The sequence below is a fragment of the Heloderma suspectum genome, chromosome 11 (genome assembly GCF_057233095.1).
Source record: "Heloderma suspectum isolate Gila_16-S chromosome 11, 16-S_ref, whole genome shotgun sequence".
In the NCBI taxonomy this organism is placed as follows: domain Eukaryota; kingdom Metazoa; phylum Chordata; class Lepidosauria; order Squamata; family Helodermatidae; genus Heloderma; species Heloderma suspectum.
This window is the reverse complement of record NC_139468.1, coordinates 1,395,492-1,411,602: the sequence shown is the minus strand read 5'-3', so window position 1 is coordinate 1,411,602 and position 16,111 is coordinate 1,395,492. Positions and strand designations below refer to the sequence as shown.

At 44.7% G+C, this 16,111-nt stretch overlaps 1 protein-coding gene across 5 annotated transcripts in view; it reads left to right on the top strand.

Annotated features, from left to right (window-relative positions):
• The first annotated feature begins 1,602 nt into the window (after positions 1 to 1,602).
• Positions 1,603 to 16,111, top strand: part of DNAAF4 (dynein axonemal assembly factor 4) — a 19,326-nt gene continuing 4,817 nt past the window's right edge. The window contains exons 1-7 of one of the 5 annotated variants that reach the window (XR_014785284.1): positions 1,603 to 1,873; positions 3,106 to 3,253; positions 5,020 to 5,153; positions 7,325 to 7,553; positions 12,427 to 13,314; positions 13,651 to 13,760; positions 15,800 to 15,953. Coding sequence is in view for 4 of the 5 variants with exons in the window: in XM_084816507.1 (XP_084672633.1) it covers positions 1,619 to 1,873; positions 3,106 to 3,253; positions 5,020 to 5,153; positions 7,325 to 7,553; positions 12,427 to 12,572; positions 13,651 to 13,760; positions 15,800 to 15,953 (1,176 nt within the window). In the remaining variant the exon portion in view is untranslated. Of the gene's footprint in view, positions 1,874 to 2,100; positions 2,327 to 3,105; positions 3,254 to 5,019; positions 5,154 to 7,324; positions 7,554 to 12,426; positions 13,315 to 13,650; positions 13,761 to 15,799; positions 15,954 to 16,111 lie in introns of those variants that run through there. The other 4 variants (XM_084816507.1, XM_084816508.1, XM_084816510.1 and 1 more) reach the window with 4 other exon arrangements.

Genomic DNA, 16,111 nt, shown 5'->3' with positions numbered 1-16,111 from the left:
AGCACCATCAGTTGGCGGCTGCTCTGACCCATTTTCCTACATTGCAGCTGTGCACTGCTTTGGATGCCTGAATTGTCCTTTGCCTGGACTGTGGCTGTTGGCTGAGCAACACTAGCACGAAAAAGAAGCCCTGCTCATCCAGTGGACACAGGCTCGGCGCTGATCTTCTTTGCCCATGTTGAACTTCATGCTGTCATGATAGCGGTGGGAGTAGTATTCGTGGTGTTTTTAACCAACAGGCTTTTTTTAGTGAGTTGAGTGTTTCTTCATATAAGGAAAATAACATCAGTAGAATAACAATGAAGCTTAAAGCCATAACAAAACACTACCAACAAAATATTGTTGGGTTACTGACAAAAGGACATGAGAGAGTGGGGAAGGCAAAAGTTACAAAACAAATCCTATATCAAGGCAGATCAAAATAAAATTAGAGAACCATTAAACTAAAGAATTTTCATGTCAATAAAGAGCATTAATGAATTAATGGATGGTTTGGTTGTGCATCTGTACTCCTGAAAAGTATAGCGTAATGTGAGCTGCTAATAACGTGAGCTGCTTTGGGTATTGGGTTTTTACCTGAAGAGTGGAATGGAAACTCTTTAAAACTTAACACTTGGTACTTTGTGGCTCCAGTCAACATGTTCCAGGCATTCCTATTCATACCAAGAGGCCTATTTTTGAATCAGTACGTTGAGGGTTGAAGCCATTGTGATTTTACTTTGCCCACCTGACTGCACGGTTCTCTTAATCTTAGTGCCAATAGGTTTGCTTTTGGGCAATTCTGCCAGCCCTTCAGGCCTTTGCTCCTTCTGCTATGAGGTGTGATTAGAAAAGAGTTTCTAGCTGGGCAGCACTTCAGAGATTGTTTGTCCGATGCCTCCATTTCTGTAGGCCCCCTTTGCCAGCCAGTTAAAATATATGTAACTGATAAACAAACTGGCTTTTAAAGCGATTGCTCAAATATAAAGGTACATAATGCAAAGCCTTGATGATGATGATGCTTTTTTTTTCTCCTGAAGTAAGGAAATACATTCTCCTTCTTAACAATTTAATAAGCTTATTGTACCAGAGTCTTCCCGAGTCCAATGCCCTTAAATCTTTGTTGCTAGTTCGTAGATTAACTGGGAGATGAGGTTTGAGCTGCAATTTGTTTTAGGCTGCAATTCTGTGCAGCCTCTCTTGGGACTGAGCCGCGAAGTCACTGCAGCGCTCCAGAGGTAGCAGCTCAGGATCATCACCCCGCGTGGCAGCTGGCTGGCTGGGTGCTGCTTGTCGGCCTGAGGCCTCCTGCTCTGAGCGAAGGGCCACGGGCCCTGCAAGCGCAGGCGCAGCCATGCTGGACCAGGCCAAGGGCCTGGCCATTCGCGGGTGCGGTGAGGAGAGGCGCGCCAGCCCCTCCTAGGCCTTTTAACGAAGAGCCGCCTTGGGTGTCATTTTCGGGGAGAAAGGCGGGGGGGACCAAATGAATTAGTAAGTTGGGGATGATGTGGGGCGCCTTGGGCAGGAGGGGGGCGTTGTCAGGCTGCAAAGCGCCCTCCAGCTTTAACCGCCACCACATTCGTAGAAACGGACTACAACTCCCAGCGCGCCACCTAGCGGAGATTGGCACCCGTCGCGCATGCGCCCGACAGCAAACCTCAGCGGTATCACGCCGGCGCCTCTCTCGCCGGAAGTGGTTGGCCAGCTTCCTGGAAACCGCAGCTTAGCAGCGGCCGGGCGGCCCTTGGCAACCTGCGGGGTGCGCCTGGCTGTCGGCATGCCGGTCTGGGTGCGCGACTACAGCTGGCAGCAAACGGCCGAGGCGGTCTACGTGGCCGTGCCCGTGCGGGCCGCCAGCCGCGGCAGCGTCTTCTGCGCCGAGCAGTACCTGAAGGTGGGCGGCCGGCAGGCGAGCGGGCCTGGGCCGCCTCCGCGAGCTGCCCGGCCCTTCGGCTTCCCCCGCTCCCGCCGCCTGCTCGGAAGGAAGGGTGCTTCAGCCCCGGGGCCCTCTGCCGCTCCCCGGGTCAGGGGGCCGGCACGAGGCCTCCGGGAGAGCCTCTGCTGCGGGTCAGCGGAGCAGTAGCCGGCCAGGGCCGGGGGGAGGGGCGCCCTTTGCCCCGCCCCTAGAAAGGCGGCGAGGGAAACCCCCGCGGGGTGGGGCCCGCCGCGCCTCCCGCGGTAGCGGCGCCTGAAGCGCCCTGGCCGGGGCCTCCCGTTGCTCAGCCTCACAGGATGGCCCTGGTGGGCCCCGGTACGGCGGGCGAGACAGCTGCCCACGTTCTCGGCGGCAGGCCTCGCTGGGCGCAGCTCTGTCCCGCCCGCCCCCTCACTCGCCTTTTTCCCTATGGTAAACAGTCCCAGACGTTGCCCGTTTTCCTCGTAAGGGAGCTGCTGCAGCCCCATGATCATTTTAGTTGCCCTTTTCCCCACCGTTTTGGGCGGCTTTAAAAGGGGATTAGGCAAATTCATGGAGGAATTCATGGTGAAGTAGGGCCTACATATTCAGAAGCAAAACAGAACTTCACATGATCCATAATCAACTTATAGAATTCACTGCCACAAAGATGTGATGATGGCCACTAGCTTAGATGGCTTTCATGGCTTTTTCCTCACAGAGGTAAAGCCTGATGACTACTAGGTATTAACTCTAAGAATTGGTGCCCCCGTTTGCTTGTTTTCCTCTTCCCTCCTCATCCCTTTTACCTTTTGTGTCATGTCTTTTAGATTGCAAGCCTGGGGATGGGGACAGTTTTGTTTTTAATTTGTGCAGAGAAGTTATTAAATTTTAGGCACTTTTTGAATTAATAATTGTAAGAGTCAGGATGGCAGTATACATGGCCTCCAGGTTTCAGAGGCAGTATGCTCCTGAGTATTAATTGCTGGGGAAGAGCTGTAGCAGCATGTAGCCCCCCCCCCCCCCCGTAAGTGTGCGTAGGACTGCAGCCTTAACCTGATGTAATTGCACTTATGTCCCTCTTGAAATTAGTGGAACTGAGTATCAGTGCGAGTGTGATAAGTAAATAGATTGGGAAAGAATGGCTCATTCTTGAATGCTGGCAAGGCCTTTGTTCATGCACATTTCTGAATGGATACAAATATATGTCAATTTTCAAATTTTCTTCTTAGGTGAATTCTTCTCCATTTTTATTTGAAGCCGTTCTGTATGCTCCTATAGATGATGTTCGTAGTACCGCAAAAATTGAGAATGGCTCTGTTTTCTTCACCCTCTATAAAAAAGAAATGGTCATGTGGGAATCCCTTATTATGGAAAATGGTGAGTTTTCCAGTGAGAGGTCTTAGATTAATTCTTGTTTGATAAACCTATACTAATCTTCCAGCAGGAATCTGTGCGTAAGTGAAGTGTGTTTATCTGAATTCTTTCTCATGATGTAGTAAATGAAGTGAAATAGATTACTGAAAGATATACCGGCCTCAGCTAAAACTCCTGAGGCTGAGGTTGGCGGCTTGTGTGGTGATCTTTCAACAGCATTTGTGTAGGTTGCTGTGGCTTGTTGACTTGATCTCTGCTATTTCAGAGGAAAGATACTATGAATGCAGCAGTGGCTGTGCTTATCTGTTCAAGCAGAGCATCCGGTCCCCAGATCTGCCCTGCTTGGGCTGTGGTAATGGCTCCTTGGGAGTGCACTACTCCTGTTGCACAACCTTCTTCAGGACTAATAGTGAGGTACTACACATATTTGCTCAGAAGTCAGGGCCATTTTGCCCAATAAGACTTATTCCCTTGAGAATGTGTTTATGAGTTCAGCAGAAATCTCATCCTCTTTTCTCTGGTGCATCTAAGCTGTAATTCTACAGGGATGTCTACACTGGATTCTCTGTATGGCTTTGAAGAAGGGCAAAGCTTCCATAAACACGGGGGTACAGGAATGCTGGATTTAGTCCAGGCTTGGGCCAAACGGTACCTGTGTGTGGGTTGAGCTAGTCTGTCCTTGGTCCTCCTCTTTTCGTGCTGTGATTTTATCCTTGTTGTCCCACATGGAGTTAGGCAAATCTGCGGTAGAACAGGTGGGATGAGCAGTGTATAAGATCTGTGGGCTATTATTCATCGCAAGGCTTTGGCCTTAGAAAAGTTGTCCTCCTTTTCCCTTCAGTTTGATTGTTTATTGGATGAATCATTGCATGCAATTGCTGCATAAGCTGGGAGCGAAGGCCTTGGCAAACCCTAGACAGTCTGTGGGCTTCATGTTGCTGTGCCCTGCTCTGAAAGAAAGAGATCTGCTACCCCAGAAACCAGGAGGAAATCCCATTGGAAAAGCCTGAACAAGAACCTGGTGTTTGTAATGTAGGGTATCTTCATAATTTGGTAGCAGATGAGAGAGCTCAAAAAGCCAGATCCAGCATTGTAGACTTTGAATTGAAATAAACTAGCGTGAAGCTGGGATGACGATAATCCTGGTTTCCCACCTCCCACTAGGGCTGCAATGGGGAAGAGAAGTCCTCAGAAGGGGTTGGTAAGTCGCAATTAACTTATGCCCTGGAAGGGTATAGCCTACAAGCAGCCTTCCCCAACATGGTGCCCTCCAGATGTTTTGGCCTTCAGCTCTTATCAGCCTCAGCCAGCATAATCAATAGAAATGCTGGAAGTTGTAGTCCAAAACATCTGGAGGGCACCAAGTTGGGGAAGGCTAGCCCACAGGGAATCCTTCTTGGCTCCTCCCCATAGATAGCTTAATATCACAAGGGCATAATCATTGTAAGCCCTCTTCCTGCCCTCATCGCACAGGGAGAACAACTTAGTCCCCATCTTATTGGTTGCACCTTGGCCACTGGCAGTCTCTTGTTTGTGGCCACCTTGTTTCCTTACTTCCTCCCTAAAGTTGGGTGCTGTATATTGGTGAGGGGCATGAAGCTGTTCTATGACTGGCAGTCTCATGAAGATCCCTCCCCTTCCTTGCAGTGCCTGACCTGCAAGGGTCACTGCTCCTGCCTGATGCCCCTTCAGGACTTCTCCTTTCTCAGGCCTCAATTGCTCCATCACACCCTCTGATCTTTAACTATTGCTGGAATGGTTTTCTTCAGGTGATAAAGAGAAAATGCAGAGAATCCGAGAGGATGCTGTGCGCAAAGCCCAAGAGGATGCAAAAGCAGAAGCAGAAGCAAAAGCAACTCAGAAACGAGAACGCAGCAAGTTTGCTCTTAAGGCCGCAATGAAGGTAAGTCAAGAGCTGCCTCTATCATCCATATGGGCAGAAAAACAGGACTGTGAATAACTGTCAACCAATATTATGGGCATCTCCTAAAAACATAACTTCAGATGCTGACTGTAGCCATAAAGTTAATACCACCTGGAACTTTGGCAAGCACATTTGCATCCTCTTAACTTTGGCTCAGCCTTATCGCTTCCTTCCTTCGTCTCTCTGCCTGTCTCATTACAGTGAAATTTGGTCTCCAGTCCCCCATTCTTTATGTGCCAGTTTTCCATTCTCTCTGCACCTCCCTTTGTACTGCATTCCAAAGCCAAGCACACGCTCTCATTCCTTAAGTCTTCTCCTGGAGGACCTTTTTCCATCTCCTCATGACCCCAGGCTCTCTGAGACCCCCCTCCCCCATTTTATATTCACATATTTTTGCATTTGGTTGTTTTAATTTTTACTTGTAAACTTCCCACTTTTGTTATTGGGCAGTATTTGAACATTGAAAATAAAGACATCTGTACACCCGCACTTAGCTCTGCAACTAGCTCAATTTGTCCTCCTGCTTCAGCTCTCAACTCCCCATATCAACTGCACCTTCTCCCCATCCTCCCCAACACACACCTCATCAATATACAGCCACAGCATACACCCCTTACTTATCACCATTTTCCCCTGTCACCTTGTTCGCTAGCAGGTTGCCCTTCTATAATCTTTTAACCTTTTAACTCTGATCCATTTCACTCATCTCTGTGTATCCACCTCTGTTTTCTTTTCTTGCCTCATTGCCCTCCCCCACTGTGATGTTCTCATTCTGTCCCTACTTCTCTCCTTCCTTCCTCTTTCTCCTTTTCCTCTGCGCAATGCCCTGTGCTTCTTTCCTCATGCCTTGGCCAGTCTCTTGTGAGAGTTCCCTATCTGTGATGGATGGCCATTCTCCTCCTGGTTCACATTCCTGTTCAAGCTCTGGGACTACAGTCTAGTATTTGAAGACCTGTGGAAAAGAGTCATAATTCAAGCAAGTGAGCTACAGTGAAGCAGCATGCAGGCCCCCTTCCTACTCACCTGTAGGCAGTTGTTTGCTGCCATAGATGACTGCAGAATTACAGATCTCATTCCAGCTGCTTTATAGAGGTCAGCAGCCCTGAATGGAGGTATTGGTATTGTGATATGAGGGTGTAGTATGGAAGGGATGTGAGTGTTTCTGGTTTTTATTACCTTTGCTGAAATGGCACAATCACACTCTGAGTCTGCTGGCTCTCACTTTGGTTCAAATCCCTGCTCAACTTTTTTTTTTAAAAAAATACTTTTTATTTAGTTTTGTCTTTATAAATGAAATAAACAATACCAACAACCTGATAAATAACTAAAATTTCCCAACAATACAACATTCTTAGGAGGACACAACAATAACGAAAAGGAGAAGAAAAGAAAAGGGAAAAAAGTTTTTTTTTTTCTTTTTTAAAGGGTTAAATTTAAACTCCAATGCACACGGGCTTCAGATCCCATTCCATTTTAAAAACTATACCTATAATATTAGCAATATTACAATTTAATAATCAACCTTACATTTCAATATCATCATCAGTCTTATAGGAAGGAAGCAGGCCTACAATTCATTCCCAGTAACCATATATTGCCCTTAAGTTAAAATATAACAGTAATAATAAAGCTTAAGAGTTTAACCAACCAAAAATCTCACTAAGTAGTCTTATGGTGGTGGTGGTGGTGATGATGATGATGATAATAATATAAAATTATAATGTTATATAATAAAGCTTGGAAGCAACCTTACAGCAATCAGTGATATGTTTTATACTAGATATATAAATGAGTGTGCACAATATACCCTCAAACAATATATTTGAATACAGCATATCATATCCATTTTAGAAAACGAGAATTTAAAGAAAAAGAAAAAAGAAAGAAAGCAAACAAATATATGTATAATCAGTTATCTCTGGCCTAGCCTGAATCATGCAGACTAAACCCCTGCTCAACTTTGAGTGTACCAGATGGTCCTGCAAAGTCTCACCATGTTTACAGTTCAGCGGTAAAGCTGGAATCTTAGTTGCTATGTCATGGAGTTTCTCTGTTAAATATGAAAGATGGGCTGTGAAGGACTTGCACCTTTAAAGTGCCGCTGAAACAATTGTAGAATAGGATTTGATGTTTTCTTTAAACTCAAACAGCTAGAAGAAGCGGAAAGAAAAAGAATAGAAGAGCGGAAAGAAGAGGAACAGAAAAAAGCCACTGAGGAGATTGAGAAATGGAAAGAGCAAATTGAGAAGCAAAAGAAGACTCAGCAAATACACCAGGCACATCAGGAAAGGAGAAAAACACTAGAGGAAAAGAAGCAAGAAAACAGGCAGACAGAATCTTCCAGTAAAGGAATGCCCAAGTCAAGTACAATGACAGGAGGTAAAATGATCTTTGGGCTAAAACAAACGTTAAAAATGTGCGTTTCCCACTTTGTTTAGCTTGTGCAAGTACTTCTAGTTTGCCTTGTTCCCCGTATTCAGGTTCAGTGTTGTTGTTTTGCTTTGATTCCAGCTGCTTGGTTTTATCTATGTAAAATATTTGTGAGCCGCCTTAAGAACACAGGAAGAGCCCTGCTCGATCAACCAAGGGTCCATCTAGTCCAGCATTCTGTTCACGCAGTGGCCAACCAGCAGCCCATGGGAAACTCTCAATCAGAACATGAGTACAGCAGCACCCATGTTCCCCAGCAACTGGTGTACATAGACATGCTGCCTCTGATCCTGGAGGAAGCATATAGCCATCAAGAGTAGTAGGGACTGATAGCCTTATCCTGCATGACCCTGGGTTCTAGTATTACGAAAGAGGGAGAAAAATGTCTCCCTATCCACTTTCTCCAGACCATGCATAATTTTGTACACCTCTATCATGTCTCCCCTTACTCGCCTTTTTTCCAGGCTAAACAATCCCCTTTTAGGATCAAATCCTCCCAAGGCAGCTTCCAGCATATAAATTCACAATATAAAATCAATACAAGTTTAAAACGATACACCATCATTGTTTTAATGAGATTGATTAAAAAATAAGAACCAGAAATAATACTAATCACAAGCAATATTCAGTTTAGTAAGAACAGTTAAATCAGAGAAATGATTATAAACTACAGTAACACTATATATAGAGCAGCCCAAGATGACCTTCATTCAAGAGAAGGCAGCTGTAAAGAACTAGGTCTTTAAAGCCAGCTAGAACACCTGAATGAATAGTGCAATGTATTTCAACTGGAACAGAGTTACACAGATGATGGGGCTGCAGCTGAAAAAAATCATATCCCTTGTGCCTGTCCTCCTGGTTGCTCTCACAGGCAGGTACACAAGCTGGGCCTCTGAGGCTGATCTCAAAGTGCAGGGAGGCCAGAACAGGTGAAGCTGGTCCTGCATGTGGCCCTCCCAAAGTTTTGGCTTATAACTCCTATCAGCCCTAGCCAGCATAGCTAATAGTGAGGTATCATAGGAGCTGTAGGCCAAAATATCTGGAGGGCCACAAGTTCCTCACCCCTGTTTTCAGTTTTAAATGTTAAAACTGGCACTTCAGATTCGGCCTGGAGACACACTGGCAACCAGCACAACTTGTATAATATAGGGAGCACATGTTCTGAACACCCAGCTTCCATCAGCGCACCGGTGGCTGTGTTTTGCACTTCAGTTTCTGCACCATCTTTAAAGGCAGCTTCACTTAGAGCGTGTTCCAGTAGTCTAACCTCGATGCCAATAGTTTATGGGTAACTGCAACAAGGGCTGTCCGTTCCAGATAGGGTCACAGTTGGTGTATCCTCTAAGCTGGTAAAAAGCACTCCTGGACACCACCACCTGGCCTCCTTCAGTTAGTTCAGAGTCAAGGAGGACTGCTGAACTATGAACTTGGCCCTTCAGGGGGAGTGCGACCCCGTCTAAGGCCATTTGCTAGGGATGTGCACGGACCCCCCGCTGTGCTTCGGATGCCACTTCAGACCTTCCAAAGCAGCCCAGCTTAGCTTTGGACCGATTCAGACCCCATCCGCTTCAGATTCAGGTCCGAAGCGAGATTCGGATATCCAAATCATTCTGATATGACGTTTTCCCATTGACTTGCATTGGAAAATAGAAATAGCCATAACTTTTTCAATTTTCATGATAAAGACCTGAAATCTGGGGACATGTCAGCAGTCATAGAGGGGATTCCACCTGCCAAACGTCAGACGGTTTGGCCTGGTAGTTTTTGTGCTAGGCAGAGTTAAAATCTGTTGTTTTTTTCCAGCAAAAACTCTCAGAGCAAAGCACTATAACTTTTCACTGTTTCCACAGAAGTACATGAAATTTGGGGACCTTTCAGCCCCCATGGAGGAGATTCCACCTGCCAAATTTCAGACAGTTTGGCCCAGTATTTTTTGTGCTAGGCACAGATAAAATGTGCTGTTCTCAGAAACTCAAACCAAAGGTCATAAAGGGATTATCAGAGAAGTTAGGTGTTTCAGCAGTGATTAGGAGGAGGTCACTATCCCTAATCTCTGCTGTAGGTTTCTTTGAAGTGCAAGTAACTCCTCTCCCCTAGTACTACTAAATTTGGTAATCTTGGGCCAATTAAAGTTGGCATCCAGGCTGCCAATTTGCCATCTTGGACTTAAGAGATAGTTGAGTCATGCAACTGCCCTGTGGTTAAAATTTGCTGGATTTCTAAAATCTGGTCAACTTAATGTGCCTAACAACATCTTTTCTAAATCCATATAACTTCCTTCTCACTCTCTCAAGTACTCTGTTTGATTATAACAGTAGGGATGTAGGAGAGATCTGCAATGCATTCAAGACCCCCAAGATGCCTCATATTAGGCTTGCTTTGCCACACAGTGGAGTATTATTTAAATAATAGTAGTGCTTTGCCCACTGTATTTTGAAATGTGGACATGTGCAGTGCTTTGGTTGACCACAACATGCGCGCGCGCGCACACACACACGCACACGAGCAAAAGAAAAGTAAATACTACAAGCAAAGGAAACAGTTTATATTTAATTTTTTTAGGGAAAAGATACAGAGTTCAAAAATGGGAAGGGAAGGAATACAGGAATTGAGAAGGGCGGGGGCAGGGAGCCAAGAACAAGGAAAGGAAGGTACTTTTTAAATATATATTTTGTGTTTTTTAAAAGGATATAGCCAGAAAATTACAAAGAAAGAATCCAACACACACAAACACCACAGATCTAGCCAAATAGGTTCAGAACTCTCTCCAGTAACACCACCGTATCTCTCTCTCACAATGAGCAAATACAGGCTTTTTTCTCCAGTATCTCCCCACCCCCCTCCACCACTGTCACTGATTGGAGACTGCTGAGTTACGTTCAGCCCTAATTTGGCAACTAGAGTTGCCATTTGCCAAATCTCCCTCCCTCCCTCCCTCCTCTCCACTCCCTCCTCTCCACTCCCTGATCTTTCTCAAGTTGATACATTTTGGAGACAGGCTGTCTGGGCTTCAGAAGGCATCAGAATAGCTCCAATTCTCCGAGGCGGACCAAGGTGCTTCGGCAGTGACCCGTTTTGCTTTGGAGCACCTCGGTGCAGGTCTAATTTGCTTTGGATTGCACTGAGACACCCCCAAACACCTCGATTCACTTCAGGATTTGGATTTGGCACCAAAGCGATGCACAGCCCTACTATTTGCAGAACTCCATCCAGAGAAGTCTGTTTTCCCTTTACAGTATCTCTGTCTTTTCTGGATTAAACCTCAACTTGTTTGCTCTCATTCAAACACTGGTTCAAAAGTTCCACAGCTTCCTTGGGACAAGGAGATGGAAATGAAGGTGTTATCCACACACTGATGATTTCAGTAACCTGGAGGGACAAGTGAACATGTGGTAGGCCTGAGTCCTCCAGTTTGTCCACGTCCTCAGGTTGCAGAAGCTGAAACATGTCCATAACAATATGGCTGGATGGTGTTCTAGCCCTGTCCATCGCAGGCTCTGTGAGAACGATGGTATCCAAGCTGGTACAAGCCTGCAAAATGTACAGCCACACGAGGCTCTGAAGGATTCCAGCTTTTGCCTCCCAGAACTTACACCAAGGAAGTCCTTCACCGCTTGAAATGTTCTTCATGTCAGTGCTGGTAGGGAAGTAAGATTTCTTCACCGCCACAGAGCAAGAGCAAAAATGGATTCTCACCTGTGTTCAGTCTGCCATTGCTTGCTGAATTCTCAGCAAAGTAATTTGCTTTTCTGTAACATCTCCTGCTCTGCTGGAATGGATGAAGTGGGGGCCTGGCCGGTGCAGTACATTTGTATGAGTGATAGCTGGGCAACTGCTGTTTGAGGGCTTCTTCAAGCTCAGATCCTGCCCTCCCCAGAAGGCAGAAAACAAACCAGGGTAGTAACTTTTCCATGCAAACAATATTATAGCACAGACTGCTGAACAGCTTCCATTTTCAAACATGCATGCACACAAGGTCCAATTTGTAGAAAGAAAATAAAAACACCAGAAGGCACCCTTTCTCTATGGAGGTTTGCATATGGACTGAGCTAGAGATGCCAGGAGGGTAATTGATATTTCCAGCATAATATTTTTCAGATATTTTGAGTTTTATGAAAACTAAAAGAGGGTATGCACCATGGTTCTCTCCCCGCCCCGCCCCTGATTGTAGCCATCGCTTATTGTCTCACAATCTTCAGGACCGTCTTCCATTCTTGAGTGTTAACTTGCCCGTATGGTTCCCTCCTTTCCCCCTAAACTGAAGAGGCCAAGCTCTGCTGAGTGACTGGTAGGTATAGCAGGCGACTGGCTAGCAGGGGACTGGAGCAGGATGCCTGCACCTACCCCCTCAGGGGTCTCCTTATAAGACACCATCTGGTGTGTGCTGGGCCTCTGTTCCTCCAGTACAATTTTATGCAGTTTTGTATTGTTTCATCTTGTGCATTGTCTTGAGAGAGTTCTGTCCTTAAAGGTGGCCTAAAAAATAATTTTAAATAAATTAAAAGTCAGTATCCCCCCCTCACCCCTGCCCCAGGATTCTGGATGCTATAGTGGACGTACATACCCAATATTTGTCCCACCTGTGGTGATACGCAAATACACCCTTTTAAATGAAGGCTCTGCCATGTTTGTTAGTTTGTAATTGTTAGTTTTAAATAATCTATGTGTGCCAATCTCCAAATGTCTGCCAACTAAAGGTCAGAAAGAGGCCATTTATTTACATCTGTGCCAATGCTCCTCTTTCTCTCCCGGTTAAGATATCTTTTTATTGTGAATTGCAACACTGAAAAATAAAGTGGCTTTTGTGTTTTAATTATTGCAGCTAGAAGTTCCAGAAATATGTTTTCAGAGAAACTAAAGGAAGAATCTCTCCCTGCTCCTCGGCCTGCTGGTAGTATCAAAATAAGTTTCACCCCTCGCATCTTTCCCACAGCTCTCAGAGAATCCAGGATTCCAGAAGAGGAGGAGGTAGGGAGGGAGCCCTGGATGCTGTGCTGTGGCTTCAAGGCATGCCTCAGGGAGGAGCAGCTTCTGGGGAGGAGCCGGCCTTTCTGGTGGGTGGTCCCCCCCCTTTTCCTTGGTGGAGCACCCCCACGCTGGGACAGTGCAGCTGGGGAGTGTTCATGCCCTCTTGGAAAAGGAAGAATGGTCTTTTGGAAAGGTCACGACATAGCATGGGCATGTCTTGCAGGTCGCAAATGATTTCACAGGCACTATCCAGTAGGGGCCACTCCAGCCACATTCCTCACAGCACTTGAAACAGCAGTGGATATGCAAGCTGGAGGGGAAAACCCACACTTTCCCAGAAGTAAAATGTTGGAGACTGAATGCTGGGAAAATGAAATAGCCCTGTAACAGAAGCCGCACAATGAGAGACAACTGCATTTATTATGTTGTAATGTGATTGCCTGGAAAGGCTGGATACAGTTGGTTAGAGTGGGAGGAAACAGACTAAGTACAGAGGGACATTTTCCCCACACAATAGGGGAGTGTTTTTTTGTGGTGTGTTTTTTCCTCATAAAAGTGTATGTATACCGCAATAACTGGTGTGCACGTAATGCTTAATTTGCTAGTTGTACATCACAAAAGTGGCAGCACCTTTCCACCAAAAGGCTGTAAAGGGGTTGTGATCACGAACCTCAAACCAGAGAAAATGCAATGTGTGAACTCTACAAAGAAACAGTTGTTCTTCAGATGCACGTGGACAAGCGTGAGTGAAGTCTAGCAACAATGCTATTAGCCTCGATTGCTCAATGGGCCATCCCATGTCTGCCTCTGAACCCTGGATGCTGTAGGGGAGGGGTCTGACTGAGTCTCACACCCTGTTTGAGGGCTTCTGGGAAGCATCTGGGTGGCCACTCTGGGAAGTAAGTCAGGCACAGGGCTAGATTCAGCTGCAGGGCTCTTCCTATCTTCTGAAGTCTGAATGAGGGATACATATTGTCATACATTGGCATATTTACTTGTGATGTGTTTATTAAATATGCCAAATATACTTGTATTATTTTAGGCACAAAATAACACGGCACATATCTTTTATTCACAGTGGTTATGTAAGCAAGCAGAGGCTCGCAGGATGATAAATGCAGATATTGCTGAGATAGAGGATTTAAAAGAAAAGGAGAAGAACCCAGATTGGTTGAAAGACAAGGGCAAGTGAGTTTAGATGTTTCAAAGTTGGGCAAAATTGCTTTATCTCATGCATAATAATGGCTTGGAGGGTGGGGGGAGGAAATTAAATGCCCACAAATTGGTTGGATGAAGCTGGGGTGTGTATGTGCCTGTAGAGTTGAATGCAGGCTTCTGACCTCTGTGTTCCTGCAATGGCAGCTATTATGCCATTTCTGAATTCTGTGTTAAGCCCTAAAGGGCACAATCCTATGCATGTTCAGACAGAAAAAAGCCCTACAACTCCCAGCATTCCCCAGCCAGCCATGCATAGGATTGTGCCCTAAAAGACACACGTTGCATTCTTTTATTGCATGTGTTTTACATTTTTTAAAATCCTATTGGAAATTCAGTAACTAGACTTCTGTTTACTCAGTGGCAAGAATTTAAAAAGAATAGCTTTATTGTAATTGCTGGGAAGACTATTGAGAAATGGTTAACTCTCCTCTCCCAAAGAAGTAGAAAATGTATTCTTATGAAATGCCAAGCAAAAATCAACTTAACATGTTTAATGATATATCATTAATAACTGGAAAATATACATAAGTAAAAAGTAGTAATTGTATTAAAGAGAAGGCTCACAAAGCCACGAGCATGTTTACAATGATTTCTAGGTAACTTATAAAAGCTCATGGGCAAAATGACCTGGACAGTATCTAAAGAGAGAGGGCTGAGTTAAAGCCCATCACTCAAGGTCAAATAATTATTTGAGGGATGAAGAACTGTAAGATTTAATGGCCAGGATCAGGATATATCTGAAGAGCACTGAATAATAAAGGGATATCGTTTTTATATTCAAAAGCGTATTTGAATTTTTTGCTTATCTATTAGTGAACAACAAATATTGTATGAGGTACAGACATAAAAATATGATATAGAATTGTCTAGAAAAGTTCATATGCTTAGGTTTAATTAGTAAATTTTGAGTAAGGAGTTATTTTCTCAACGATATAATTCAAAATTAATTTGATTTAGATGGAAAGATATATGTCTAAGCCTTTTTGTATGTTTTAATTTTGTAGGATTTTTTTTAAAGTCAGGACTGAGAGACCAGATTGATGGGACAGTGCATAATAATAATATTTTAGAAACTGTATAAGTATGATCTGATTTTGGAATGAGGGAGCATCTTTACCATCTATAAGCTCCCTAGGCCTGTGTGCGCATGTGAGCTAGAACAGGCCTAGACAGAGCTGCAGTAAGATACTTGGTGCTTAGATGACAGCTTTCCTTTTAATCTATCAAGCCTTGAAGTCTTTGGTAATAAGAAGTGCTAGAGAAAGCAATCCTATGGCCCCTGCGGAGTCTGGGGGGCTATAGTATAGTTTGGATTCCTGGGTCTGAGGTCGGAGTCAGCACTCTGACCTTGGAGCCAGAAATCCGAGCCATCTGCCCCGTCCCCCTCGCAGCTGGCGCATATACCAGCTGCCTCGCCAAGCTCCCAAAAGCAACCTCGGAAAGGGGACGTGCCAGTAGGTGGGGAGGGGAGTGAGGAGGCCGGCTGTATCCCCAGGCCTCCCCAGCCTCTTTTCCCTCTGTTCCACAGAGCCCCAGTTAGACAGGAGAAAAAGCTCGTCAAGGCAAAGTGCAGAGCAGGAGGAGTGTGGACGCAAAGATCCACCTCTCCTCCTGCTCTGCATTCGATAACTATAAGCCTCCGAGTTCAGAGGCATTCGGCTGCCCCAAAGGATTGTGCCCTAATAGATCTTAATATCTTTAGCACTGCTCTTTTTTATAATAAGAAATATTTTATCTTGTCTAGTATGTTATATTTTGATGTGATACAAAATATATATTACAATAAAAATGAAAAGATTCAAAGATTTTTCTACTACTTTACTACTAATGCTTAGTAGTAAAGATGGAACACATCTGAGAATGATTTTTGGTATATGCTTTGTTTAAAGTGTATTAATCAACTCTATCTTGTTAACTGGCAGCTAAAGGCTCCCTAAATACTAAAACTATAGACTGACAACATCTAGCGAAGACTAAGATTCCTAACATCAGTATTTTTGTGTCTTTAGTAAAATGTTTGCAACAGGAAACTACCTTGCTGCTGTCAATGCCTATAACTTGGCACTTCGTATCAATAATAAGATCCCGGCATTATACTTGAATCGAGCTGCTTGCCACCTTAGGCTGAGAAATCTACACAAGGCAATTGAGGATTCATCTAAGGTATTTGGGGTTTTTTTTAAAGGTTTTAGTCCTATAGTAAATTGCTACATCGCATTCTCTTGTCACAAAGATGTGGCTATACAAGCACTACAATATTCTGTAAAACACCATTACCAAGTAACGTTTGCTAATGCCATTTTCCTCAAATTTGGGAGTAT